The sequence below is a fragment of the Macadamia integrifolia genome, chromosome 11 (assembly GCF_013358625.1).
Source record: "Macadamia integrifolia cultivar HAES 741 chromosome 11, SCU_Mint_v3, whole genome shotgun sequence".
NCBI lineage: Eukaryota > Viridiplantae > Streptophyta > Magnoliopsida > Proteales > Proteaceae > Macadamia > Macadamia integrifolia.
Window position 1 is genome coordinate 16,121,705 of NC_056567.1, and position 27,485 is coordinate 16,149,189.

A 27,485-nucleotide genomic window follows, 5' to 3' on the forward strand; every position below is an offset into this window, starting at 1 on the left:
ATTCAGCTATCTACCTTTATCCATACTTGCCCCTAACTTATATTCCTTCCACGGTTCCACCCCCTGTTGCGTTATTTGCCCCCATCTCCGAACAAAAGCCGTCACTAAGAAAAGAGAAGGGTTTCCTCTCTCGTCTCTCAGCTCTTTTTTAACTCTCGTTGATCAATCATGGCTGCCAGGAGCAATGCTGATGTTCGTCCTCACGTCTCTGCTAACACAACTCCCCTGCAGATCAACAAAGGTGCTTTTCAAATTCATCTAATGTTTGTCATTTTTTTTTTTTGGTTCGTCGCACTCGCGGAGCTCGGAATTACTTTTTGAATCGTATGTTTTATATTTATATGGAGTTTCAGATAAGAATATTTATTTTTATTGGTTGTTCATATTAAACCTGGCTATTTAATGAGAATCATAGCCTTGTTCTCCGCCAGCCCAACTAAAATTCAGATTATGACTTTACTGGCATGTTGAGGTTACCAGTTGTAGTTTAATATATGAAGCGAGTCTAGGTATTTAGGTTTCTATATGATCCTTCAGAATTCATATTTTTTGAAATTTAGAAAATTTCCAATTTCAGTGTAAGTTGACAGGTATTGATCCTCTGTACATTCATTATAGTGTCACTTTGTGTGCATAATTTTTCTGTTAACCAGCTTGTTTGTTATTGTGCTATGCACATTCGCACCTTGGTTGGCATGGAATATAACTGTCATATTTCAGTATATTAATCCGAGACTTCCTTGTTAGAATCTCCCCACCAAGCCTCAAAATTTAGACATTCCACTTGTCAAAATTTCAAGTCCAGTTTAGTTGGCGCATTTGCATCTTTTGGTCACTGGTAAATAAATTTAATTACTGCTTTATTTTTTGGCATGCCGGGACTGATGATTTTGTAACTGTAAATTGGCTTAAACGAGTACCTGATGCATTAAACTACGTGTGTATTGATTTTCACTATTCTTTTGTGTTGTCCTGATGGCGGTCGCTTTGCACAAAAATGTCAGAGGTTAGGACCGACTCCAAACTCACCCCTTGCAGGAGCCACATAGGCAGGACCGGTACTGGGTAATGACCCTTTTTCATTTCGTCTTTGTGCCTAGAGCTTAGCCTATTATCACCCAATTCAAATGAGATGTTAGTCTGACATATTCCTGATACAAGGTATGGTTGCAGCACTTTGGAATTAAGGTGTGTCCGATCATGTGATTTGTTCACCTCTTTGCTTTTTAGTTCCAGTATCATCCTTAAGAAAAAAAAAAAATTTCGTGTGTGAGACCTTTTGAAAAGGTTTTTCTTGTCAAGGTTTTCAAAGTGGAAAAAAAAATGTATGATTCCCATGGGGTTCAATATTTCCTGCAATGGTATGATAACAGGTTTACCTGTTCCAAATTTCCGGTGGTTTCAGCTCCTATAATGTTGGTTTATGATCCACGTAAATCTTTTACTCAGCCATCGCCTTATCAAAATAGATGGTCAGTTGTTAGTTTCTAGTTTATTGGTGTTAATTTGTACTACTAACTAGCAAAATTCTGTTTCTATTGTGGTATTCAACCAGAACCTTTTATTTTTTTGGCCATGATCTCTCTCTCTCTCTCTCTCTCTCTCTCTCACACACACACACACACACACACACACACACACACACAAAAAGTAATTGTATTTGGAGGAATTGTGATATTTCTCCTGAAAAGAAAACGTGTCGTCCAGTGATTGGAAAATAGGAACAAAATAATGTCTCTATTTATGAATGGATACTGAATTGTTCATCTCTGGATTATTGTTTTCAAATGATTCTTCCTCTAGGACCTTGTATGCCAGTTCATCTCTTCAAACCATTTATTTTGTTCCTTACAATCCTTGTTTAACAATTCTTGATTAGCTACTGAAAAAAAATTGAGCTTAATTTGTTTACTTTGAATGCTGTTGTGTGGGTTTTGCCCCACCTTTTCCTTTCTTCACATATATGGTTACAAAATTTTCCTTCTATCAGGCACCTTAACCTGGTTCTGTCAGATTGATTTATAAGTTCCATATTAGCAAATGAGATGTAGGATATTGATCCTGCTGTTATCAATCCTCTTCAGTGATGAATGCTTTTTGTGTGTCTGAAGAGTTTACTCAGAGGACGTGAAATGGCCTTTTTGTTCTGGAAGAACCACCTTTCTTTTTTCTTCTAGAAGTTGCACATAATTATGTGATAATGTTATGCTTATATACTATAAGGTTGCTTCATTGAGACCTAGTGGTTGTGGGTTCGAGTTGGGAAACAGCCTCTCTGCAAAGCAGGGGTAAGACTGCTTGCATTATGACCCTCCCCAAACCCTGCTAATGCAGGAGTAGATTACAAGTAACTAACTCCGTAGTTTATAACCCCAAACAATACAAATAGGAGAAAAAAACAAAGAAATAATACCATCAAATAAATTCCCAATGATACAATACCCATATAGGAGCAAAACTAGTCCAAAACCTAACCCGATAGGAGAGAGAAAGACCTGTTATAGAGTTGGAGAGAGAGGTGCGGTCAGGGCTGTAGGAGTCAGATTGAGTTGCATTCTTGGGCGTAGATAGTCCCTAGGGAGGGTACAAAAACCCCCAAAGTTGAGAGGATTCTGACGGCTGGTTGTGAAGTGACAAGCTTTCTTGATTTTCTGACCTAGGAGAGAAAACTGGGAAGAACCTTTAAGAACAACAGCTGAATGCTTCCAACAGTGACTAGGTAAGGATCGTGAGACCCTTATGAGGCCTGGAATACCCTAATTGAAGACTTGGCTGAACAGAGTACAGAAGGGAGAAAGAGAGGAGATCGATCTCTCTCCTATTCCCACTAGGATTGCTGATTGGTTCTGATTTTTGGAGACTTTTATCAAAATCTGAACTATACCTCTTGAATGTTACAACAAACAAAATAAAAAAGAAGAATAAAACAGATGGGGGGTTGAGAAGGGTGAAAAAGAATAAAGGAAGTAGCTATCTCAGCCACAACTATCTTAGCTGCTCTAACATTTAGTTACAAATTTTCTTTCATGAATGCAAACTTTCTTTCATTCAAATCTGTCCAATAATGGTACATATGCCTCTCTATTTATAGAGGGGAAGTTTACAATCATACTAATACTAAGAGCTAGTTTCCCAATAGGACTAGACACTCCTGCTACAACTAGGAGCTAGTTTCCCAATAGGACTAGACACTCCTACTACAACTAGGAATTCAAAATAGGATTAGGACTTGACTTTATGACTCCAACATGGAGTAGGACTAACTAACTAATAGTCCATATAGGACATTATAACCAACTAATGGTCTAATGGGCCTTTATTGAATTAAATAGCAACTAATTAAACTAATGAACAAAATCCCGTTTTCTTACCTTCTACCCATATTTTAGACCTATTAAAGTGGCCCATTTCAAAGAAAACCCATGGGATCAAAGGCCCAACACATACATAACACAACCCAAGGCTTATTTGCAATAAAATAAGCCCAAGTGACTTATCTACATCACCTGCAGTAGCGGGAGCCTCTTGCACTGGGTACACCCTTTACTGTTATGCTTATATACTTGATTTCCATGTAATACAAAACTAATGTTTTCCTCTTATGCTACAAAATCTGCTGTGAAATGTGCTATTGATTAGCTTTTGTCCTCTGCCTATGTGAAGTTCTTGATCTGGGGTAACATTGGCTTGAGATCAAGGGGCATCTCTGCAGGCACATGCTTGTGTTGCATCTGCAGATGTCTAACATAACTTAGACTATCATTGTAACTGCTAAATGTTAAAAATTTGATTTACTCTCCAAAAGTTTCAATTGTTCACACATCCATTCAGATTATTTTATATATTATAAGACCTACTTATAAGATTCCCTTTTCGCCTGAGTTATCAAATTCTCCTTGACAATAAACAGGTCTATATCGTGGTTTAAGTATGGGCACTAGGTCGGCCGATCTGGATATGGAGAAGGAGCATTTTAATGGTTAGATGTTTAAGTGTCAGATGCGTTGCCCTCAACAAGTTGAATTGTTGGCACATCCATTTAGCGTATTTCATGCATATAATGTTCATGTACTTTTTGACTCCCTTTTTGTCTAAGCATCACAATAATGATTACACGACTCTGTATCATGGTTCTAAGTATCAGCATTGCATTGTTCAATGTGGGTTTTGGTCGGCAGTAGCTAATTTGATACTGGCACTTGAAACCCTGGTCTGACCTTTCTTTATTTCCTTCAAGGATCGGCTGATTCCGGTACCGATTTTGGATCTTTATCTTCAAAATCTTGTCTATTAATATGCCCAAATAACGGACATCTGGAAGAATATTATCCACATTTCATGCATCACTCTTAAAGTATTGACATGGCTATGAAATTTATAGTCGTACATTATGGCCCTTCCCAGACCCTGCAGAGGCGGGAGCCTCATGCGCTGGGTACACCCTTTATTATTTCAACTCCTATACATTTCATTTATTAGATGGCCATGTAACAATATAGTCGTATTTTCTCAGACTCTCAAACTACATTTGTTTATCTATTTTTTAATTCGTGAATCAAATTTGTAACTCAAAAAGAGAAAGGGTATACAAGAGAATATACAAAAAGAAAGGCCACAAAGAAGCCCTAGTCCCCAGTAGGACAGACCCATTGGGAACTCAACATGAAAATTAGCCCAGTAAAAGCGCATTCACCCCCTATTTACCATGAAGCCAATAATTGTGAGATGGTCTTTTCCCCCTTTTGGATAATAAATTGAATTGATTCATCACATCTGATCTAATATCTCCAACTATGGAATATCTGTCATGGGTCTTATTACGATCTGAAATTTCTCTCCATCCAAAAGTGAGATATAGTAGCACAAAAGGCTACCTTGCCAATGCTGCCATTCTGGTCTTCTCCGAATTCCTTAGCATTCCACTCAGCTTCCAACATTACATCAGAACTCGGATTTCTAGCAGTAGTAGAAGAAAGCCGGCTAATGTTGCTCCAGATCTGTCTAGTGAACTTGCACTCAAAAGAATAGGTGATTTCTGCTTTCTGATCCTGACCAGCATAAGCAATAGTGAGGAGCCAGCTGCACATTCTTCTTTCGAATCTGGTCTAAGGAAGGGAGCGCATCTACTAAGCATCTCCAAGAACTAAAGGACTGCCTGGGAATACTCAAAGGAAACCACACAACTACTGCCCAGTTAACCTCGGGGCTTGGACTCCTGAGAAGGTCCCAAGCCGATCTTGAAGTAAAAAGATACGAGGTATTTGCTTTCCAAACTACTTGATCCGATCCTGCAACATTCAGCCTTCTAATTTTACTGAGTTGGCCCCACACTTTCACTAGATTTCTTAATCTAAATGGACTCGGGCCTCCAGCCCCCCATCAACCAAAATTTGTTGCACAACCGAAACTCTATCCGAGCCCGCATCATAATGGATCTGATCTCCAAATCTGTTGATGAGAACTCCCTCTGGAGGCCACGGATCAGGCCATAACCTGGTTCCTTCTCCATTACCAATGTTGTGCTCCGTCATCTGCTCAACCCATGGTTCGAGAACTCGAACAAAACTTGCGAAACGAAACCTCCTGTGATATTTAAAAATCACATGTTTCGACCAGGTTTGGACCATATTTCCCATGTTTCGGTCTAAACATGGGAAATTTTGACCTGGTTCGACCATTTGGGTTGAACCAGGTCTTATTTAAGTTATTTGAAACAAAAATCATTCACTGGTTTTAGCAGATTTCGACCTTCTCTTGTGCATTTTTTCTCCCAAGTGTGGGAAACTTGGGAAAACAGTGGAGATTTTCATTTTTTGACTACCAAACTAGGATACAAGAAGAGTAGTGAGAGACTACCAAGACAATTGGGCCCAGAACATGTCATGGGATGCATATGTCTCTTATTCAGAGGAGTGACTACGACATCTACAATGTTACGCAGCTCGTGGGATGGAACCGCCTCGACACTCTACTTGGAATTGAGTCACTACTTTGGAGTGTTGAATTATTGAGTCACTACTGTTGAGTGTTGATAGATAACTGTTGAAGATGCAATATTTTTATTTATTTTGGATCATTTGGATTATGTCTTATGTTTTTATGTAAATTGTAGACTATATATCGTCATTATGTAGTATAGTTTTAGAATTTAAGTCAACAAGTCAAAGTAATGATTATCGAACCTTGGGTTCACCACACAAGTAAGACTTTATGTGTGTGTGTTTTTTTTTATAAAACTAATGATGTGAATGTGTTAGAAATGTTTACAACAGGATGTATACAAAAAATCAGACAAAAAAAACACTGTTTGGGGGTCAAAATTTAAGTTTCCACCATACCGGGAAAAATTCCCCGGTATCCTCGAAATTTCCCAGGTTTTGACTGAAATTTCGGTCTTCCCAGGGGTCAAAACTCGATACCGTGAACCTTGACTCAACCTTACCTCTATGCTTCAAAAATTTCCTCCATTCTCAAGAGCAATTCTTCAAATCCTTTACCCTCTATATAGAGTCAGCTTTCAATTACCTACTCTGCACCACTTCACCCACAATATGTCCTTTAAGCAATTCACAAGACCTGTTTAACTATAGTTTGAAAACTCGTTTCGGTAGGCCATTTCGGTCTGAAATGAGTGAAATAGGAAACAATGCATTTTTGGCTGGCTATTTCAATTGGTCATTTCAGTGGATAAACGGCCATATTAAGCTTTGATACCTTGTTTTGTCCTATATAAACATATGTAAACCTTCGTATTGCAAAAAAAGTCATACAAAGTGATGTTTTGGGTTTGCACCCTTGGTTGGCAGTAAACGCCGAACCCTATACCTTAAGTAATATCGCCTATTTTACACATTGTTTTAGTACTAGAAGACAATAAGAAAGTAAAACCAGTAAATTATGCACCATGAATGAAGAAACATAAGGTTGATTAATTATTTTTGAATTGTAAAAACTACAAAGTTAACATAGACACCCAAGTCCCAAGTCCCAAGTCCCAAGTCCTAAGTACTAAGTCTCCCCACAATACAATATTGTCTGCTGATACGAACTTTGACGTGTTGGATCAAATCCACTCATGGTCCGATGGAGCCGATGTGCATTTTCCTCCGACTACTTGACAAATGCATGCCATATCATAGGGTGCTAGAAGAAATGCGGAGTTAATGTGAAGAACCAGCCACTAAGCCACTTTGACTTGATGGTGTTGGCACTTGGCAGAATGTACGGCTGGTAGGTTGGGTAGGAGAAGAAGCTGTCCACAAAGGACGATCCAGTATGTCCTTGTGAGTGGGTGTCATACTTCAAATTGGCAAGTGGGAGCATATGAAGATTTATGCTCCCCCACGCCAATGAACCGACCATATGCACTGAGCTCCAATCAACTACTCTCCAGCAAAGGATGGCACACGCCAGTGCCCACTCGATTTTCTGTCCCCCATACTCAATCTGCCAATAGTGCTAGATGGACTATTGATGTCCATACAATCAGCCTGCTCGTCTGGCTAGAACTGGTGTAGCCTGCACGTGGGGATGATGGACGTGCACCGTGGTCCATATCCTGTATGGCGTGATCAAACTGGGTCTCCTAGGTGAATCAAATCGGCTCTGGGGCTGCCTCTCGCTCCTCCTATGCTTGGTCATATTGCTCTCGAAGTCCATAATATACATCACCACCCCCATCATCGTTGGTGCCATCAACACTATGAGTAGACGATGACAATATTCTAGTTTGACCACTTGAGGAAGTGGACCAGCTTCCCATAATCTTTTTGTGACAATAATTACATTGTTTTTCTCTTGTCACCATCTAATGGCACTCCATGCTTCCATGCTCTGTCTACCTTGTTGACTCCCTTGTCACCTCTCCAGTCGCCTCCCCTACCTTCTCCCTTGCTTCCTCCCTTGGGCAGCCATCATCTCACCAATGTACTGTTGCATAAAAAAAAAGGCCATTATTAACTGAGGCACATCAATTGAGACCATTGAAACAACTATGTAGCTATTTATTATTTTTTCTCTGGCACTTATATTTTTCTCTCCATTAAAATAAATTTTCAGAAATTTTTAATAAAATATTGGCCTACTACGGTAGTTGTCAAGGCATTGCCTAGGTGACCATCTTCCAGAAGCCTTGACAACTAGTGTCACCTTGGTTGCCTGGGTAGGTGTTTTGGTCGCCTTGCATCCAAGCCCCCTCCAACACCTTGTGTCGCCTATATGCCGTGACAACTATGCTAATACAACAAAAGTAAATATAGTATAACTTAATAAGCATTATATGCGCTTAAAACACGCTGAAAGTACTTTCATAAATATTTGTTTATTTTTCAAACCAAATAAAATATTTTTCCTTATTATTCCAAATCTTTATAAAATTTTTAAAATATATTTCATAATTTTAAAATAAAAAATTAATTATTTACGGGAAGAAAAAAACCTCTGACTCTTTGAGGTTTGTAGATCGGCCAATGGTGTCTATCATATATATAATTGAGCCCCATCTAGTTGATATAACCCTAAATTTCTTAACCTTTTGTTGAAGGAAAATCCATTTTTAAATCAGAAAATAATAAAATTATATGTAAACAAACAAATTAAATTCAGACACTGTGAGGTCATAGATTGGCCTCCGGTGTCTGACATATAATTAGTATCATCAACCATTTGGCATTTATCTTCTTCTTCTTTTCTTTTTAATTATTATTTAAAAAAAAAAGCTTTCTCAGAAAAAATTCATTGCCTGGAACCAAGGATTAAAGTATCGGTATCGGTCGCCGTATCGGTCGGTCAAAATTAAGATACGTATCGGAGGGTATCGTATCGTATCGGAGATACGCTAAGATACGCTAAAGATACGCACATAAATTGATAGGGAACACATTTTTATACACTTTTGCATAAAAAAACAGTTAAAAAAAGTTATATATAACATGTAGAATGCATAAATACTTAAGTGGAGGGTATCGTATTGATAGACAAATATATTGAGTTGAAAATGTTCAAAATGATGAGGGTATGGTATTGATAGACAAATATATTTTTTTGAGAAAAATCAAAATTTTCCATGTAAGTTGTAGAACACTTGTTTTTACATAACATATAAAAAATCTAAACATTTTTAATCATTGAGCATGAGTAGATCTAAGAAATTTGAAATAAATTGAAACCCTCATTTTCTCTTGAAAAAAGTTTGTAAATCCTTATAAATCCAATGATTTCATGTAATAATGATGCACAAAATGTGATTCTAAGTATGATGAACTAGGGGTGTCAATTCGTGGCCCGAACCGACTAAACCGATCGGGACCGACCGTTTATAGACCGGTCCAGCCCGGACCGTTTATTAAACGTGTCGGGCTTGAGCCCGGCCCGTTTATAAACGGTCGGTCTTGGTTTTGCTACTTGGACCGTCGGGCGCCCGACCGAGACCGACCGTTTAACACCCGATCGAGACCGGCCTATTGTGCACTGGCCTAGCCCGACCCTTTAATGATTGTAGAATACCTATTTTACCCCCCAAATTAGAAAGTAAAAACTAAAAAGTAAAAACATGTTCATATTTTAAATAATGGTTATATTTGGTATCATTTATTAATTTATTGTCATTTTTTTGGGTTTGCATGAGTGGGCCGGAATATAAGAGCACATTTTAAAGAGGGTCCGTTTAAAAACCGGTTAAAGCCCGTTTAACATTAAACATGTCCGTAGCCCAATTAAGGCCCGACTAAAGCCCGATTAAGGTGGCCCGATTATAGCCCGAGGCCGACCGACCGAATATAAAGTGTACCATGCCCTCAATAACTAAGCCCGATTAGTTAAATGGGCGACACGGTGTAGCCTTTGAAAGTCTTTAAGCCCGATTAAGCCCGATCGAAACCGAACCGACCCGACCGGTTGACACCCCTATGATGAACCTTAGATTTGTAAAAAAACTTGAAAATCTAAGGTTAAAATTGAAAAAAGTGAGTAAAGATTCAAGAACTTACTATTCAAAATTTTCAACTTTCAAGTTCAAGGTTCTTCTTGGACTATGTTTTTCTCCTTCTTTGAACCATTCACTTCGACAATGTTTCTTTCAATCTACCATTTGAGTCTCCAAAAAGGTGTGTGAATCAAAGGGGAAGAAAGAAGAGAAATATAGAGAACTATTGGTGAGAGTTTGAAGTGTTTGTTTCAAACAATAAAAGGCACATTCACGGGAATTTTCATATTTTCAGTCGATACGTACCGATACGGTACCGATACAGTACGATACGGTCGATACATACCGATACGTACCGATACTCTCGGGAATTTCCAGATTTTCAAAAGTTCGTATCGTAGAGTATTGTACGTATCGGTACCGATACGGTACGGTACGGTACGATACGCACGATACAGCGATACGTAAAAGGGGGCCCAAAATTCCCCGTAGCGTATCGGTATGTATCGTGCCGATGCCTACCGATACGGATACGTATCGGCCGATACGGCACGATACGCACCGATACTTAAAACCATGCCTGGAACTGTTGAATGTGACCAAATCTTCACCAATATGCGGCAGCAGATCTCTTTAAAGTGTTGCAACAACCCCCAACAATGTATTCTATATGTGGAAAAAAATCCAAGTAAAGGAGGTGTTTTCTCCTTCTCTAAGGCGGAACTAACAACACATGCAAGTTCTTGTCGAAATTTCGACCAAACCTCATGAAATTATGTATTTAAGTGAACTGTTTTGTGTCGATTCGGCGAACGACATGAAACTGAAACAATGCCTGGTGATTTGCCTACCATTTTGTTTTTGTAGTTTCGAAATTAGCGAAATTCATGTTTTTTATTCTTTTAATTAATAATACACAAACCACCTTCCAATTTAGGTTTGCAAATAGAATACCAAGTAATGAAGTGCATCTTCCTTTCCAGACCCAAACCTGACCATAAGAAGGGAGAAAATATTGATTCCAGCTTCTCCATCACCTTTCTAGGCAAGGCAAACTAACCTGTCCAATAGATATAGCTTCCGTGCAAAACTGAATTGATTAATTGAAGACGGTCAACATAGGACAAAATCTACTCTTCATCCCTCAAGTTATCTACAAACCATCTCAAAAAGAGGGGCACATTCTGATGCAGAATTGAGGCTGAACTGGGTTGACCCTTTGGGCAATTTCAACCGAGATGAACCGGGTCCGATTGGACTTTTGGGATCAATAGGATATTTTAGGATTTACTTTATTTAGGAAATATTGAGTTATTTTAATTGGGAAGATATGTAATCTTTTATTTTGGGGATAGCTATTAGACAAGTAGAATTTTCCAATTTTAGTTTTTTACGTTTTTGTTTTGTTAGTCTAAGATTTTAGGACGTAGTTAGAAGTCTTTATTTCAGTTTATTATATAAAGGCATGTAACCCTAGTTATTGGGCAGATTTTGAGAATGAATTGAATTGTATGTTTCGGTGCCGGGTATGATGCAAGATTAGGTCATGTTACCTCCTCCCCCCCCCCCCCCCCGGTGCGATATCTTCTCTTCCTCCCCTGCAACTCTGAGTTCTCTCAGGGGTTTCATTCCTTTCCCTACCGGCCCTCCGTCATAGTCACTAACCTTCAATTTTCCCGAAATCAAAGGCACCCCCTAATATTTAATTGGAAGCTTCATTTCATCAAAACCTGTTATATCCACAAGATTTGTCTAAATCTTGATCAACACCCCCAAGAATAACAGAAGACTTAGGAATGAGACAAATGAAAGTCAAATTAACTGACCTAGGCATATATGTGTTGGAGAAAAACCAGTGCACTGCCTTGATCACATCTGACCCCACCAAATTCCAGGAGGTCTTGGAATTAAAATTTTATTTATTTATTTCTGTGCGGTGAATCTTCTTGGGAAGGTCTTGGAAATCTCCTTGGTAGGGCACAGTAAACAGTGGGTCATCTAATATATGTATGAAATCTGTCAATCTTGTAGGAGAATTATAGAATTAATATGCCCGAGTAACTAGGCGCATGATGCTTCATATTTTATGCCACTGTGAGACATATAAGGGATGATATTATGTAGGCTTATATAAACAAAAAACATATAAATGGTGAACATTCACTGAAAACGTTTTGGCCTGGTGTTTGCCATCCCTTTGTCCTGAATTTGTTCAGAGCACTTTAGGGACTTGATGGCTTTAAATAGGCAATCAATTAAAATAAGCAAACATTTTCCTGATTCACCCTTCACAGTTTCATTGATTTGAATTTTTCGGGACGAGGGAAAACAGTGAAGACTAGAGTGGTGACCAGGGGGGGGGGAGAGAGAGAGAGAGGATTTAAGTCTAGTGATTTTAATCCCTGAAACTCTGGCCCATGGCAGCAACAATGCTGTTGATCTTCAGGTCCCCCTCTTGGCTTTCTCCTTAAGGTCTTAGGTGTCACCATCATCCAAACCAAAGGGGTTTTCAATTCTCTCTCAGAAGAGTGTTGTTATGACCCAGCCGACCAACATTTTTTTGATGGCTTGTACGGACTTCTGTTTGAAACATTCGGGATAAGGCCTTCTTGCTTTTACTTGAAAATAGGAAGTGAATGTATATCATAAACAGGGGGGAGAACCCACCCTGGAAACAATGCCTGGTTCTATTACCTTAAAGACTGATGGGATATGATTTACTATTGAGAAACCTAAATATTGCATTACAATTGAGCTAGTCTTCATTGTTCTCTTAGAAATGCATGTGGTTGCTCTGATACCTCTCCTGTAGAGTTTCACATGCTAATGGGTGTGTGTTCTTCTGTGTTATGAAGAAACGAAGATTAGGTGAGAGCAGTCATGGAGTAGTAAGGTGAGTGTCTAAATATTCAATGATAGTGACTGGTGACACAGTTTATGCATGTGTAACGTGGATATGTTAGTATGATGTAAGATTTAATACTTTATGCATGTCTTGAATGGATCATCTCTCTTTTCACTGGTAAGTTAAATTCATCTCCTTTTGTGCTGTAGAAAGAGTGAACTTAGGTATATTGTTAGAACTGTGAATTATTGCTGTGCAGTTGTAGCTTACACATTTTAGACTGTTCAGTCCCTCTGGACCATCCCTAATCTATGGTCCAACCAAGATCTGCTGTTAAATTAAGGTAATAGGCTCTTCAGAACAAACTTGCTTCTTTCATTTCACAGAAAACATGCCACATTCATTTTGTAGCCTTTGGGATCCCTTGACTCCTCCCTCAGATTCTATTGTTAGTCAAGTAGAACATGATTGAGATACTACTGAAACCGCCCGTTGATGTTAATAAGCCCTGTGGTCAAAGTAAGTTTAGGCTGGTGAGTTATTCAGGTGGCTTGAATGAGTGAGCCTGACTGCAGGAAACTTTAGGTATCTGCTACTTGTATGCATCATTTCCGTGGTGCCTCCATAAATTAGGTTCAAATGTAGGAATAGAGCACTGTTGAAAGGTCCAGGATGCTGTCCAAGATCCAAATAATTACATCACCAGGGATGCTATGGGTTAGCTCATCTCCTAAAAAACTTAACTGCATTGGGTATCTTGATAGACATCATGAGTACCTTGTCATTTTGCTATTGCTGTGGGCTGCGCAAATTGCCTTGGTATTTGCAATGCCATGGTTAAGAAAATAGACCACTCTTTCATGGTGTTGTCATCTTTATAAATCAAAGTGTTTAGCACTTAGAAGTTAGAATTATGTTGTCAGGTTATTGAATTGGTGCCATTGTTTCTTATATTATTCTTCAGTCCAGTTGGTTCAATTCTTCTTAGGTCTTGAGTTTCATAGTCACTGTCTGTTACTCAGATTGAATAATGTGTATTGTGCTAAGTGTTGTATTAGCAGCAAATAATTTGATTTTTTTTTCAATTGATAATTTTGTTTATTCATTCTTCTGTTTGAATTTTGTAGAAATTCAAGGATCGGATAATCTTATCCCCCTTTCACCACAGTGGCTTTTTCCAAAGCCTGGGGAGAGTAAGCCTGGAATAGTGACTGGGGTGAGTTATCCCTAATTTCTCTTGGTTGATTCAAGTGTTTAACATGTCTATATCCACACAAAGTTCTGACAATGTACATTTCTGTGCATAGAGATTCTTCATTAGACCAATCAAAATGCTTATCAACTTTATAATATGGACATAACTTAAAATTCTACTTCAGAGTTTCTGCTTTCTGTTTGTTTACGGTACAGGAATCCAATTTCAGCCCATGTCTGGGTCATGCCACTCGTGCATTTTCGTCAAAATCATCAGGATATGGTGAGGAAATTCAAGGCAATGAGAAGAAAATGGGCTTTTTTCAACCAAGTTTACTTGATACAGAATCTGGTCGCCGGGACAGTTGGCGTGATGAAGAACGAGACACCAATTTCTCTATCCGCAGAGATTGTTGGAGGGAGGGAGATAAAGAGCTTGGTGATGCACGCAAGATGGACCGGTGGATGGAAAACCCCTCTAATAGACACACTGGGGAAGCACGTCGTGTCCCATCTGAGAGGTGGACTGATTCTAAGGAAAGCAGTTATGAGCAACGCCGTGACAGCAAATGGAACACACGTTGGGGGCCAGAAGATAAGGAGTCAGAAAGTAGGCGAGAGAAGTGGCTAGATTCTAGCAGAGATGGTGAAGTGCCTCGCGATAAAGGATTATCTCATCTGAACAATCATGGAAAAGAGGATAAGGAGGGAGACTATTATCGACCATGGCGATCTAACTCCTCCCAATACCGAGGAAGGGGAGAGCCTCATCACCAAAATGTCGCACCTAACAAGCAAACTTTTACATCTGGTCACAGTAGGGGACGAGGAGAAAATGCACCTCCAACATTCTCTGTTGGTTGTGGTAGGGTCAGTTATGGTGGAAGTGCTGTGAATAGAACTTCTTCTCATTCTGTAGGTACTGTTTCAGACAAGGGTGAAAGTGATCATGGGGAGCCTTCCCCTCTAAGTTATAGTCGGACGGAATTGCTTGATATATACAGGACAACTGATTTGAGTTTCTATGGAAAGCCATTAGATGTAGAAGGATCTTCTCTTATGAAGGAAGAACCATTAGAACCCCTGGCACTTTCTGTGCCTACCCTGGAGGAATTGGTAATCGGATTTTCAAGTTCATTGAGTGAAGTTTATGTTATTAGAAATTGGTTTAATTGTTTTTGTTTCTTGATTAGGTCATCCTAAAGGGAATCGACAAGGGCGATATAGTGAGTAGTGGTAGTCCTCAGGTTTCTCAAGAAGGTTCTGTAGGACGGAATTCAACTGATTTGGTGCAAACAAGACGAACAAAACTCGGTATTTTGCCTCTTCATTATACATCTGTAGTGTATCTATATATTTTGTGTGTGTATTTGAGGTGGGCTGGATTGCTGGACAGCCTGGACCCAGCCAGCCCGTTAGCACTCAATATATTGGGTGCCAACAGTATATGCTGCAGTTTCCAGCCCACTTAAGACTAAACCAAAGTTGTCTAAGCATCCTTCTTAGCATACATAATAGGTGTGAAAGGATTATATTGGCAAGTTCCAAGAGAATTTGGTTTTCCATGGCTTATTTTGATTTTCTTTGGACAGGTAGTCGAGAAGATTTACCGTCTTCCATTGATGACTTTAAGTACGAAAGCTCTGAAAATTTAAAAGGTAGGCACTTAAACTATAACATGAGCCTTCTTATGAAAATCATGTTGACACACCTATCTCTGAAGTTGGAAAGAATTGAGAATCTTCAGGCATACCTTGGTAACATATTTAGTCTAGAAAGCACCACTTCTATAAATTATAGTAATGTCAAATTACCATAGAAAGAAATATCTTCCCATCCCCCTGTCATGTACGCTATGTGGGGGAGATAACTATTTGATGGTTGAGACTTGAGACCTTAGTAGAAGAGGTAGACTATTTGATGGTTGAGACCTTAGTAGAAGAGGTAGCATTTAAGTCTTTGAACTACCCATGCCCAACGGAAAGGTCTAAGGCTTAGAGGTGGTACTTTTGATTGATAAATTTAGACTGAGTCTTGTGGAATGCTGTGTCCTGGCTTGCACTTCTTTTTCTATGATGAGTTACCCTAGAATCGGAAGATCAGTACTCCCTTTTTCTGGAGTACACAGGTTTTCCTATGCTTCACTTCCATCTCCTTCAACGCGTTGCTAACCCATTGTCACAAGTTTAGTGGTTTCTGTTCAACCGATGTCTTCTACTCATTATATTTGTGCTCTTTATGCAGCTTTTAGAGAAGATGTTGCTGCCAATAAAAAAATTGATGAGGTGGCAGTTGACAGGGAAATGAATGTACGTGGAAATCCATCTGCCCATTTAGGCACCCCAGGGAGATCTCATTCACTTGGAGAGCGCTCACATTTACCATTGCATGATTGGAGAGATTTTCCAACTGAAGTGAGGCCGGTAACTTCTAGAATGGGATGGTCATATTCACTGAAGGAGCGGGATGCAGAACTGGATAATAATAAAGCAATTCCACCTTCTTACTACAAGGATGAGACTCATTGGCAAGTTGGTGAAGTTGTCCACTCACATATTGGCCGCGACTCCGTTATTAAAAGGCAATCATCTGAAGTTCTTGTCAGGGAACTTGAAACTCGAAAGTTTCTGATGCAGCCTGCTCCTGAGGAGTTATCCCTGTATTATAAAGATCCACAAGGTGAAATTCAAGGCCCTTTTTCTGGAAGTGACCTCATTGGGTGGCTTGAAGCTGGATATTTTAGTACAGACTTGCAAGTCCGCCTTGCAAGTGCTTCACCTGAGACACCTTTCTCATTGCTTGAGGATGTTATGCCACACTTACGAGCAAAAGCAAGGCCTCCACCAGGATTCGGTGCATCGAAACAGAATGAAACTGCAGATACATTAAGTAGGCCGAAGTTCAGCAACATTGGAAAGGTTCCTGCTGCCTCCAGCGAGATTGATATCGTAAAAAATGAACTACGGAGTGGACATGAGTCTGTGAAGACTGAATCTGAGAACAGGTTTTTGGAGTCACTAATGTCCAGTAGTATGAGCAGTCCCCCACTGGAGAAGTTTTCTTTCCCAGAAGGTTCGTTGTCATGGGAATAATTGATTCTGGTTTCAATTAAAGAATGGCCGTTACCCTGTGCAGAAAGGCTTCCCGCGCACTTAAGCAGGGTTCTGAGAGGGTATATAGGTAGACAGCCTTACCCCCTTTATGAGGCTGGTTCCCAGGACTCGAACCCGCACCACTGCGCAGGCGGAAAGAGCCCTTTGCCAATGCTCCAAGCAACGACCCTTAGTGGAGTTAATTCTGTGATACAGCTTATTTGCAACTTCTGTTTTCATTTTTTTGCTGCAATTTGTATGCTTTTTCTGTAGAGCAACTTTCTTAATGGTTTGTTTTGATTTGTAGGTCTGCAAGGTTATACTGGAAATAACTCTGGTGGAATACCCCCAGTGGGATTAGATAGTGGCGGTGACTTAAATTACCTCCTGGCACAAAGAATATCACTGGAGGGCCAGAGATCTCTTTCCAAACCTCATCCATATTGGCCTGGGCAGGATACGGCATCCATGGTTCCTAAGGCAGAGCTTGTACCCGACTCTTCTAGTCACTCAAAACTCCTACCTTCAATGGTAGATGGTCATCCTCAGATTCCTCATCGTCAGAATGTGGACTTGATGTCTATCCTGCAAGGTGGTGCATCTGACAAGTCTTCTTCTGTTAATGGAGTTACCAGTTGGTCAAATTTTCCCGTCCAGAGCGGGTTGGATAACCGGCAAGATAAGATTGATAAGCATCATAATCAACCTTACCCTGTCCAAGCTGCATATGGGATGCAACAACAGAGGATACAACAACAGAATCTGCCATCTTTATCAAATATAATCGCTCAAAACATAGATCATCCTAATGGCATCATAACCCCAGAAAAGCTACTCTCGTCTGGTCTCTCTCAAGATCCACAGATGCTAAGTATATTGCAACAGCAGTACCTATTGACCCAACTTCAATTGCATCCACAGGCACCTGTTCCCACACAACTATCACTGCTAGATAAACTCTTATTGCTTAAGCAGCAACAAAAACAGGAGCAGCAGCAACAGCTATTGCGACAACAACACTTGCTTTCACAGGTTCTGTCCGAGCATCAGTCTCATCAGCCATCTTATGGACATCTACCGGCTGCTGCTGCTGCTGCTGCTGTGGACCATCATGGGCTTCATCCTCATGATGTGTTTCAGAATAAGTCATGGATGCCAGTTTCTAATCTGCAAGATGGTCATGCAGCTAACTTTTCTACTTTGTCCTCGCAACTTTCACAGGATAGTGCTCACGGTGTCAGTACTGAATCCTCTCTACATTTACCACATCAATTTTTAGAGAATCCCACCAACCCAAAGGGTTGGGGTGTTACTATTTCGGAACAGATTGATCACACTAAGCAGAAAGATTCACTATTGGTGCCAACTGTGGTAGATAGCTTGCCCTCAGCAGAAGTAGTGGAAAATTCTTCACTTCAGCCTCCTACATTAGAAGAACATTTGCTTATTTCTGATAGTTGTGCTGCTGTAGTTCAAGCTCAGACATCAGACAGTATTCTCAGAAATGGTAAAGCTGTTGTAGATCTTACCCTGGAAGCTATTTTGACCTCTATACCTGTAGCATCTCCAGAAGTCCTTTCTACTGCTCCATCTTCAGGGACCGACAAGGATGAAATATCCATTTCTGAACAAGTCAATCTTGAGGAGCCTCAAGTTCAAAATGAGCAATGTAAAATTGAGTGCCCCATGGTAAAAGAAGGTAAAAATGCTGAAGCACGTGAGCTAAAGAAGGCGTCAGAGAAGAAGTCCAGAAAGCAAAAATCTTTGAAGGCGCAATCCTCTTTGGACCAGTCAAAGGGAATATCTAAAGCATCTCCTCCACATATGTTGAAGCAATCTGAAACTCTGGGGGTAGAGACAAAATCTGAGACACGCATGGATGTGGGAGAAACAATTCATGGCACATCACAGGTGACAACAGTAGATGGAGGATCTGGGGTATCTACTGTGGAAACACTGGCTTCTCAACTTGCTAAAAATGCCTCGTCTAGTAGAATCTCTAATACTGAAGTCTCAACTGTAGAAGGCAAGGCTGAACCAAGAGAGGTCGAATCTGTTCCACTGCATAACACACAGGCACATTCAGGACTGAGAGCTTGGAAACCTGCTCCTGGTCTCAAAACCAAGTCCCTTCTGGAAATTCAACAGGAAGAACAGTGGAAGGCGCAAATGAAGATGACTATTTCTCAGAATGCCATATCCGTTAACTCCATGAGCTCCTCAACCCCTTGGGCTGGGGTTGTTGTGAATGCAGACCCTAAGACTGTTAGAGATAATCACAAAGATTCAGTTAGTGCACAAATTATCACGGGAAAAGATGAAAGTTCTGTCAAGCCAATGAGCAAAATAAGCCAGTTACATGATCTATTGGCAGAAGAAGTTTTGGCAAAGTCTGGTGAAAAAACTATAAAGGTTACTGACAATAGCTCTAATCTGTTGCCACTACCAGTCAGTTCCCAAGCAGATCTGATTGTTGAAGTAGATGATTTTATTGAAGGTAAAGACACTAAAAAGAGCCGCAAAAAGTCTGCAAAGAGTAAGGGTATGGCTGCAAAGGCTTCAACACCCGTTGCTTCTGCTGATGTGCCGATTGCATCAAGTCCTATTGATAAAGCAAAAAGTTCTCACCAGCTACAGAAAAAGGATGTGTTACTTGCACCACCATCGGGCCCTTCCTTTGGAGATTTTGTGATCTGGAAGGGGGAGGATGCAAATCCTTTACCTGCTCTGGCATGGTCTGCTGACTCGAGTAAGTTAACTAAGCCAACATCACTAAGGGACATCCAAAAGGAACAGGAGAAAAAGGTTTCTTCAGTACAGAACCAAACTCAAATACCAACTCCCCTGAAAGCGCAGTCGAACCGCAACACTCGTGGAAGTGGTTCTACACGGGCAGTTTCTGGGTCATCTCCTTCTAAGGCTGCATCTCCAATTCAAGTCAATTCCTTTGCTCAGGTTCATTCGAAATCTAAGGTAGAGGATGATTTGTTCTGGGGCCCTCTGGATCAATCAAAGCAAGAAGCCAAACAGTATGTTCCTGATGCTACCTGTTAATTTTTATATCACATACTTGCAGTTTATTTGTTGTGATTATTATAATTTAACTATAATAGCATTGTGTATGTAACTTCTTGTTTTGTATTCTTTCGTGACTCCATCAAATCTTTATTAGCTTTAGTCTACTCGCAATGTGGTTGCATCTACAGATTACAAGGCTTGTTTAGCTATTTTTTTAAAGGATAAATCATAAATAACAACTTTATTGAAATCAATCATAGCAGCATATTGGTACCATAGTTTTTAAGGCGGTAAGGCGACAAAGGCGTTTGAGGGTCTTTCGGAGCGCCTTAGCCATAAGGCGGGCATAAAACGTCGCCTTATCGACTAAAGCGTTCATGTGTAATTTTTTTATAAAACCAATCTATTTGGCTCAAATTCTAGTTGAATCTTATTACTCATATGTTAAATAAATATTAAATGTTCATATTCATACCAATGTAAGATATTCATCAAGAAAACAAATCAATAAAGTGAATAAACTAAGTTCATCTTCATCAATCATCAATCATCAATCATAACAACATATTAACATATAATATAAATTCATAATTATGAAACTAAATTATAAATATAAAGAAAAGAAGACATAAAAAAATACAAGTATTTATTATACTTACCTCTATGATGCCAAAATGAGTGCCTAGGCCCTAAGGTCATCCACTATATTTCTACTCCTGTCAAAGAAGAATGAAAGCTCACCGCTGCCGGAGTAAGTTCACTGCTGCTAGAGAAAAATGGTCGCCTAGATCAGTGGTTCTTCCTTGTTCCTTGATTTCTTCTCAAAGTCCTTTCTTAAAACCCTTGACAAAATCTAAACCCTATTTGTGAATCGTGTTTTTGATTTGTTTGTTTTGGTTATTTTTGGTGGAGTAAAGTTGATCCCATACATCTCAAGTGTTAACAAAACCATACACCTGCCAATAAAAAATCTATATTTGGAATTTTCATCAAGTAATTTTAAAATGTGTTTAAAAAAAAAAAAAAACCCCATAAGGCGCCACTTCACATAAGGCGGAGCATTGCCTTACCATCTCTAGACCGCATCAGCGCCAAGGCGCTGGTAAGGCGACGCCTTAGTAGCGCCTTAAAAACTATGATTGGTACAAAGAGGTAAGTAGAAGTACATACTGATACAAATATGAAATAAAAGGGAATAAAATTCCCAAAACAGATTTGGTCATTGGGGTCTAACAATCCCTTGCTTAGCTAACTCATTAGCAACATCATTAGCACTTCGAGGCTGCCAATAGACACTGGTTGGGGTAGCTAGCTGACGTGTGTTACTTCAGTACGATTTACACCCTAAGTTTTAGAAAGCTCCTTCATTTTTCTCTTGCATGTGTCATTATTCTCTTGATTCTCATGTGTTGGCACTGTTAGGTGGATGACGCACTCTTGGAGAGAACATCCAATTTGTGATGTTGGTCAACTCTAGTTTGTTATTTGGTAGTGCTATAGATTTTTTCTTTGCTCATATCAACCATATATTGACATGGTTGAGAATATCCAATTCATCTGTTTTTTTTTTATAAATTTTATTGAATGTTCTAGTGTGGTTAGGAGTCATTTTATGAGTCAAGATAGGGATTTTAGAAGGTCTTTGTATGTGTAATACACTTGGATCAATTGGTGATGATCTGAGTAAAGAATACAAGTATTTTTAAGAGTTGTGATGTTGTTAAGTAGTGCGTATGGGATTGGTACCCAAAACCTGATTTCTTCTCTTTTCTTCTGTTCTCTGTTTTTTTCTACGTGGTTTTTTCTCTTTTTCTTTCCAAGAAGATCGATCTCATCTCCTTTTCCCCTTTCCATCAATCTGATTTCTTCACTTAACAACACAGTTGCTTCCTTTTTCGGATTTGATCAGTGGTTCTGCTTGCATTCGAGATCCATAGTCTGGATTTTCAAATCGCTTTACTTCTCAAGTCAGCCTTATCCCAACTAAATGGGTTCAGCTGCATTACTTTTACTCTTTTTAAATAGAAACAACTGAAAAAAACTTGTGCATACAAAATCTTTTTTTCTCTTTTTTATTCTTTTTCCTGTTACTCTTTTTTCTCTCTTCTTCCACATGTTCTCTTTTTCCTCCCAAGAAGATCGATCTCATCTCTTTTTCCCCCCTTCCATCGATTTGATTGCGTCACTTAACAATGCAGTTGTTTCCTTTTATCTCAGTTTTGATCATTGGGCCTACTTGCATATGGAGATCCGTAATCTGGATTTTCAAATCACATTACTTTTATTCTTGTGAAATAGCAAGGACTGAAAATACTTGTGCCCAAAACTTTCTATTTTCTCTTTTTCGTTTTGTTTTTTCCTCTTTTTAAGGGTCAAATAAGGAATAGAAATGTTATCTGGATGAGGAAAATGTAATGAAAACCATTAGGAAAATGCATGAATTATGGGTGATACGGTTGACTTCACTACTCATTGATTTACAGCTTTTCTTTATCCTATTTTTCCCAGAATCCTTAAGAAATGGAGTAGTGAGTTGATACATTTGTGAGGAACACTGTCGTGGATGAAAAGCTACAACCTTTTCCAAAATCACAGGCAACTCATTCCGAGAAGCTTAAAGCTCAGATCCTCAAAAGGGAAAATCCCATAAAGGAACATTATAACATCAGCATTCCCGTGGTTGATTCTTGATACCATAAAACCCATTCTCTATGATGTGGGCTAGGAAGAAATGATCGGAGTGAAGAAAGGTGCAATGTGAAGTTTGTAACTCTTGTTCTCATCTATTGGGAGAACTTTGACTACAATCCTTCTTCTGGGAAGTGAGGAACTCTCTCTTTACACCCACAGTGGAGTATGCCACTTCTACCTGATGGTGAAGTTACTCAAGTTTACTGGCCCAGATGACTTTTCTAATTTTCTAATGAAAGAACAATAACTCTCCTTGGGTGAGAACTTGTTTTATGAGACTGCCCAAAGAGATTTCTATTTTTAAATCAATTAAAGAACTTAATGGCTTTTGGCACAAAATTTTTACGTCTAGGTGCTCCAGTGGCAGCCTCTGGTGTTAGTAATCAGGGCTTACCATTGAATTTGTTGTGTTTGTGTGTTGTTTGGTTTTGTGTACTTAGCTATTTGGTTTGGTTAGAGTTTGTACTTTCATGTGCACTTATGTCTTGGGTTCGATTGCTCTTCTTCAGTCCTTTTGTTCACCATAATTGCATCCCTCTGTTTGCTTCCGTTACTTTTAACCTCGTTCTGTTTAATTTAGTTATTTTTATTATAAGCAGGTCAGATTTTCCATCTCTTGCAAAGCAGAGCAGTTGGGGATCCAAAGCCACAGCTGTAAAAGGAACTGTAGCAGGATCCACAAGTCGGCAGAAGTCCACGGGAAGCAGATCAGATGATTATTATGTCTCTTCTGCTGGTTCTCAGTCCTCCCTGAGAGGAAAGCAAGACACCATAATCAAGCAGTCAGGTGAGCCTTTTCCCCCCTCCCCTTCCAGAATGTTCTATTGTTTAATTTTAGGCTTCCTGCTGATCTTTAAATATTAATGTTTTGCAGAGGCCATGGACTTCAGAGATTGGTGTGAAAGTGAATCAGTGAGGCTTACTGGGACAAAGGGTACAGTATTGCTACACCGTGGTTTGCAGTATCTTTTATTTTCAAATAATTGCATTTTGATGAATTTTCAGTTGCACAGATATGTTCATAATGATAATATGTTTCTTCATCCTTTTTAAAAAAAAGAAAAATTGTTGTTTGTGTGTGTGTGTGTGTGTGTGTTTGGGGGGCGGGGAGCTAAATCTGGAGTTCAAAATTGTATCTTGTCAGCCAGACCTCATCCTGTCCAAAGCAGAATCCTTGGATCCTGTTGCTCTCCTCTTCGTGGAAGTTGGATGTGACCTTCATCTTTCTGCCTTTTGGGGTAGTCATGCACTCGACTATTGGTGGCATTAATGCATGTATTTTCTTTAAATCTGCAATGCTGTGCAAACTGATGGAAAATTTTGGTTTTAGATGGAAGGTCTTGGGTGTTAATAAATTTTTATTAGGTTGAATTTGTTGCTTTAGATCTGTTACTTGGGATCTAAATGTACATCATTCATTTAGATGGAGAAGGGTCAAGGCGTTAGTGTTTTTTCAATTTTATTGAGCTAATTTTGTTGCCTAAGATCTGTTATTTAGGATCTGTAAGCTTTGGTGCATATCATTCACAGTACTTTTAGTTCTCTCTGCTCATGTTTATAGTCATGTCTGAGTATATATTTTCTTTGTCCACTTGTTCTCCAGATACAAGTTTCCTCGAATTTTGTCTTAAGCAATCAACATCAGAGGCTGAGACGCTTCTGGTAGAGAATCTTGGTTCATTTGATCCTGATCATGAGTTCATTGACAAGTTTCTCAACTACAAGGAGCTGTTGTCAGCTGATGTTATTGATATTGCCTTCCAATCTCGGAACCACCGAAGGGTGGATGGGTTTGGTGCTGGAGATCTAAATACGAAGAGTGTAGGTGATGGAGAATTTGACTCAGACATGGCAGCGGGTCCTGATGGGTCCTCCACTAGGACAGGAGGCAAGAAGAAAGGGAAGAAAGGGAAGAGGGTGAGTCCATCAGTTCTGGGGTTCAACATTGTTAGCAACCGCATCATGATGGGTGAGATTCAAACAGCGGAGGATTAGGATGGTTTGGTAAAGTTGTAAATACATTTGTCTCAAGGACCCTTTGTAAATGTTGTTTTAGGATTTTCTTAACCCAACCCAACCCACCCAACCCCTCCTTCCTTTCTTTTTATTTATAGAGCAACACGAGTGTAGCTCAAGCGATTTTGTGGAACAATATTTAAACGGTAAAGAGCCTTTCTGATTTGTTTATTTTATAGTGCAAGAGATTGTTATGCTGCCAGTGTACAATGATAAGCATCATGGTTGGAAAAGAATCTGCACACTACATGAATGGTGGTGTGGAAAATGGTATCATTCACATTAGGTCGTAGCGATTCTTTTCCCAATATATATTTTCTACGCCAACAAAAGAAAAATCAATTCAAAGGAAAAATGTTTCTTACATGGACCCTGATGGCTCATTTTGCCATGTGGGCAAATGATTAGCCCGTCGGACTGTCAGATAGGAAATTCCATAGAAAATCTATATGTTAAACTTGATGGTCTATTTCAGTCATATAGCCTCACGTTTTTTATAATTTTTGGATCACAAAACAATTCCTTATAGCTAAAAAACAGTTTGATTACGTAGTGTTCGTTAGTATCTCTTTGTGTTTACCTCTCAATTTTCACAATACGAAACATATATGCTATTTCATAGAAGGGGAAGAGAGACACAAGAAGGTGCTAGCGTATGCTATGTAGTGTGGTAGCAGTCTTTTCTCCTAGAATGTAATAACCTCTCGGGTAATATATATTTTGGAGATAAAAAGCAGTAGTACTTGCTTGCATTCCCCCATGGTCAAACACTTGTCCTCGCTTTCACTTTCCCATGTGTCTGGGCGTAACACAAGTAGGTAGCATTTTCTTTCCCTATATTTTGGGAAGAATGATGTCTGATCGTGTTGCCCTTATACTACGAAGGGAGCCAATGAGTAAAGTCAGGAATGCACAGGGGCATGGACCAAGGGGGATTTTTTTATCTTTTTAAGGGATTGGGATTGTATCTGGGCATAGGTTATACGCTACTAGGCAATGTTCTTTTTTGGTGAAAAGAAAATGCATTAGAAGTAACGAAGAGCAAGTCTACCACATCGTTGGTAAAGACCTTGCATATAATTACATTTAGCCTTACTTGCTAGGAGCTTTGTTTTTTTTTTTTTGGGCGGGGGTGTGTGTAGAAAACCAATTTTATTCATCTGCATTCTTAAAAATAGAGACCAAGTGAAAAATATCAGTTACTACACAACTACTGGGATGTTATGGGATGTTTAGGATGTGTGGGTTTTACAATTGCACAACTACCCACTTTCTGATGAAAATTGCCGGTTCTGAGTTCTCTAGATTAGGTCTTCCCAAATGATCACGAATCACCAAACCAACCTAAATTGCATTTGTATTTGGTTTGTTGAACTTTGAGGAGGAACCCAAGAAAAATCTAACTCGGGTTGTCTCTCTGAAGCTAGTGAGCGGATCAAGTCCTCGTAGGAGAATCATTTTCAAAATTGCTCACCGAAGCAACAGATGTCAAAGGGGTTTGAGCGTGTATAAATTTCACATGGGCCATCTGAGCTGTATCAATTACCTTTGTCGTGACCACCTCTTCGGGGAAAATACATAGTCGTTTCTTCCTCGCCCCTTGATACTATGCAATAAAACTACCAAGTCCTGAGCAATCCCAACTCGCATTTCCTAACAAGTTGATAAAAAGAGTCCCAGCTTTGTATCAATGTACCATAGTGTTTATTTCGGAATTAACTCTACGTGATAAAAAGCTACCGAACCAAACTTCCTGTGCAAAGGAACATCTGAAAAGTATATTGATAGAAAATCTATGTAATCACATGGAGATCAGATAAGTATGCAACAACAAATATAGAGTCAGATCTTAGGCGTACCTAAATCCATGACTGAAGAACAAGAACTCCTCAAAGTCTTCTTGTATGCTCATCGTACAACACGATCAATGTTGGTCTGTTCTACCCTCTTTTCCTTTTACTTTAGGTCATTAACCTTACTTAATGGGCCAGTGATAACTATATATAGGGGTGAGGATAGGGACCAACCCTGCAATAAAGTTAGGGTTTCCTCCCCATTAAGGAAACAATACCTTAGGTCCACACATAGTAATAAATATTTCATACCATTAAGGTGTGCTAATAGAATCTAATATCTCCATAGAGATCACTTACCAATAATATTGGATTCTTTCTGCTTACTCTATCTATAGTCAACACCACTAAACCGATTTTAGAAACAAATCTTTGACTATGCTAGCCCACCTAATTGGAAATCTTACAATCTCCCACTTGGGCAGCATATGTCACAAGTTTTAGATTTTAAAATTTATTTAAAATGAATTTTCGGTTTAGATAAACTGAATGTGGCCACAAAAAAAAAAAACAGTGTCGAATGGAGTGCACCTTAAACCAAATGTCTTGGTCCGAATGAGAATTACAAACACCCAACTGTATTGATCATCATATCTAAAGCGATATGAGACCAAATACGTCAAAGTGTTCAAAACATCACCAACTTGGGTTGAAAAATATGAAAGTGTGGTATGAAAATAACATGCAATAGTGATCATCATGTCTATTTCCAAATTGGTCCTGGCTCGAAAACCAAATGAGCCCTATGAGACAGATACCGAATGTCTCATTAACTACAAGCGTCTCTCAAACGCTCAAGCTTCAATCAAATATGCTCATTAGGACTGCGTTCGGATATCCCAAAACACTAGCAC

The 27,485-nt window shown here is 39.3% G+C and overlaps 1 protein-coding gene across 4 annotated transcripts; it reads left to right on the forward strand.

The window, feature by feature from the left end:
- Nucleotides 1-15: 15 nt before the first annotated feature.
- Nucleotides 16-24,949, forward strand: LOC122093656 (protein ESSENTIAL FOR POTEXVIRUS ACCUMULATION 1-like). 4 transcript variants are annotated; one of them, XM_042664027.1, is made up of 12 exons: nucleotides 20-241; nucleotides 1,005-1,065; nucleotides 3,911-3,979; nucleotides 13,895-13,983; nucleotides 14,178-15,077; nucleotides 15,155-15,275; nucleotides 15,554-15,619; nucleotides 16,206-17,033; nucleotides 17,361-20,082; nucleotides 23,362-23,549; nucleotides 23,637-23,696; nucleotides 24,366-24,949. In XM_042664027.1, the coding sequence occupies exons 3-12, from the start codon at nucleotides 3,931-3,933 to the stop codon at nucleotides 24,755-24,757; spliced, it is 5,415 nt and encodes a 1,804-aa protein (XP_042519961.1). In that variant the 5' UTR covers nucleotides 20-241; nucleotides 1,005-1,065; nucleotides 3,911-3,930; the 3' UTR covers nucleotides 24,758-24,949. The 4 variants fall into 4 exon arrangements, with proteins under 4 accessions (XP_042519959.1, XP_042519960.1, XP_042519961.1 ...); XM_042664025.1 differs by lacking the exon at nucleotides 1,005-1,065 and having other exon boundaries at nucleotides 16-241; XM_042664029.1 differs by lacking the exon at nucleotides 3,911-3,979.
- Nucleotides 24,950-27,485: the final 2,536 nt, after the last annotated feature.